At 38.8% G+C, this 2,475-nt stretch overlaps 1 protein-coding gene across 1 annotated transcript in view; it reads left to right on the forward strand.

Annotated features, from left to right (window-relative positions):
• The window catches only part of znf318 (zinc finger protein 318), a 26,023-nt gene that overhangs the window by 3,182 nt on the left and 20,366 nt on the right, over window positions 1–2,475 (forward strand). Inside the window, exon 2 of the mRNA XM_017434447.3 lies at window positions 621–730. Coding sequence (XP_017289936.1) covers window positions 621–730 — 110 coding nt within the window. The remainder of the gene's footprint in view (window positions 1–620; window positions 731–2,475) is intronic.

The following is a 2,475-nucleotide window of genomic DNA, read 5'->3' on the forward strand; positions in this document are numbered from 1 at the left end:
TTTGCCATCAGGAGGTCTTGACAGTGTAAAGACTTGACAGAAAATGACATGGAATCCAGATTTTTGCACAGCTTTTGGCTTTTAAAGACTATGGTCTTAAACTTTTGATCAGCTGAAAAAATCATGTTTGAAAATGTTCTCAAATGTTGTTGAAAAGCCTTTGAACGAGACTACAGTGAAATTTGTTGATAATGTTGTGAGTTTATTTTTATAGCTAATATATTTATAGTTATGTATAGTTTTATATGTTTGTTTTTAAATTATTCAGTGAAGAATTGAATTGTGCTTTGCACCCTGATTGTCAGTGTTTTTTTTTTTTTTTCTATATTAAAGGCTTCTTTAGAGCTGCTTATTGATTTTACAAGTTGTATTTGAATGCATCTTGACATCATATTCCCTACCTACAAACTGAGCCATGATAAACTGTAACAGCCAACATCTTTTGAAGAACTCAGAAGCCCAGACGGCATGGTACCTGATCTTTGACTGGACCAATTAATGACTAAAGTGATTGTTTTTGATCGGTGATTGTTTAATTAAGTATGAGTCTGGTACATTCAAGAGCACATTTTGAGTGTGGGGCGATTGGATGACGTTTAAGTTTTATTATTGGGTTTCAGAGGTCTCCCTCTCAGTGGGTACCAAGTCCTCAGGACCACAACATGGTCATCACTGTGGGCAATGAGCTGACTGGACCACCTGGATCTGCCCCCCTACGCCATCATGACAGGTATCCAGACGACCTGAACCTGTTTGATAAGTGATGTTTACAAAGTGTCGCACAGTTTGGTGTTTGGTTTGGTTCTTAGTTGTATTTTTTTCGTCGGGCTGCTGTGAATAGTTGGCTTAATTGATGACATTAACTATGGTAGTTTGTCCACATAAGTATTTTTAGTCAACACAATTTTTGTGACTTTATCTTTTAATTTCCTAAACGGTTCAACTGAAATCACTTCGCTGTGCTGCGTAGATCAGCCAAGTTCCTGTCATCTCCGTCCAAGCTACAGTTTAAAACTGTCATGGTGGAAAAACAGAGTCCGTGGCTGAGACCGTTTCAGAGCAAGACGGTTCTAAAAGCTTTCAAAGGCTGAAGAAGTTTAAAGCATGGGAGTACTTCAAGCTAGCTGACAATAAAACAGTGGTTGGTTCAATCTGTAAGATCTTTTAGCTTAACAGCAGCAGAGCGATGTGAAGCAGGAGCTGTTGATTCGATAGGGAAGCAAAACCACAAACACTAAGTTCTTCTTTTTAAGATGCTAAATGCACTTTATGATGTTAGATGGGTTGTCTGCTATTTTTTCATTGACTAAATGTTTGGGGAAACTTGTAGACCAGAATCTGGTCCCATGCTGGATAATGTTGTGTCAGTGTTGTCAAATTTTATTCCTTCGTCGAGATCTGTTTCCCCATCAGCTTTTCTCTGTTCTCCTTTTATCCTCTGTTGGTTTAAACAATGGGATTTTGAGTAAAATGCTCAAAGAAAAGTTTGTGATCTCTTTTTTTCTCTTATTTTTGTCCATTATAGCAAGAGAAACACCTTCTGGTGGGTGGAAATCTACTATCCCTTGGTGGGGAAACTGATCTCAACAGGCAACACCTGCATGGTTTAATATGCAGGCTTTATGTACCCAACTACCGCATCAGTTTACTTTTGCCCATTTTAAACTTTGACAGCATTGACAACATTGACAGATATATAAATATATCTGTCAATGTTGTATCAGGCATTACAAAAGAAGGAGTGAGAAATGGATAAATATTTAAGCAGTGGCCTTGACCCAACTGGACTGGTTGCTATAGCAACAGATCACTGAGACACCCATCTGAGGATGCTGTGTTTTAGTCACAGACTTCATTTGGCCATTGGTGAGGTAAATTTTAAATGAAAGGAACGTGCCAGGCTTACTTTTCTTTTTAGGTCAAAATATTTACAATGAAAACCACTTACAACTTAGATATACATGTTTACCACAACGTGTTAAAATAGTTGAAACCCTGACACAGTTGATAGGTTGGTTTTCCTGGCCAAAAATCTATAAGTTGTGGTGTAGTTGGTCTGACTTATTTTTATTAGGGTTCCAAGCCCGCGGAAGCAAGCGGGCGGCCAATGCAAGGCATGGCCGTTCGCCTGCTCCCAGCGGAGTAGGGAACCCTATTGTTTTTGTACTGATTTTTCAGAATTGTGTATTATTATTCTTCTTCTCCGGTAAAACGCGTTGGCCAGAAAAACGAGAAACTCATGGAGAAAAACCAACAAGGTAGTCTGATAGAAATACCCTACCGCTACTCAGACAAAAAAAAATCATAACATCCCCATACCTAGGGGGCGCTATAACAAAGGACAATGCGTTTTTGCATATAACTCCTAAACCGTAAGTCCTACACTCAAAATCTTGATGCCTCCTAAAACTATGGATGATTCTGCATCTTTTTTACATTGGCCACGCCCACTTCCGCCTAACTAGATTTTTTGCT

This window comes from Kryptolebias marmoratus, linkage group LG22, assembly GCF_001649575.2.
Source record: "Kryptolebias marmoratus isolate JLee-2015 linkage group LG22, ASM164957v2, whole genome shotgun sequence".
Taxonomy (NCBI): domain Eukaryota; kingdom Metazoa; phylum Chordata; class Actinopteri; order Cyprinodontiformes; family Rivulidae; genus Kryptolebias; species Kryptolebias marmoratus.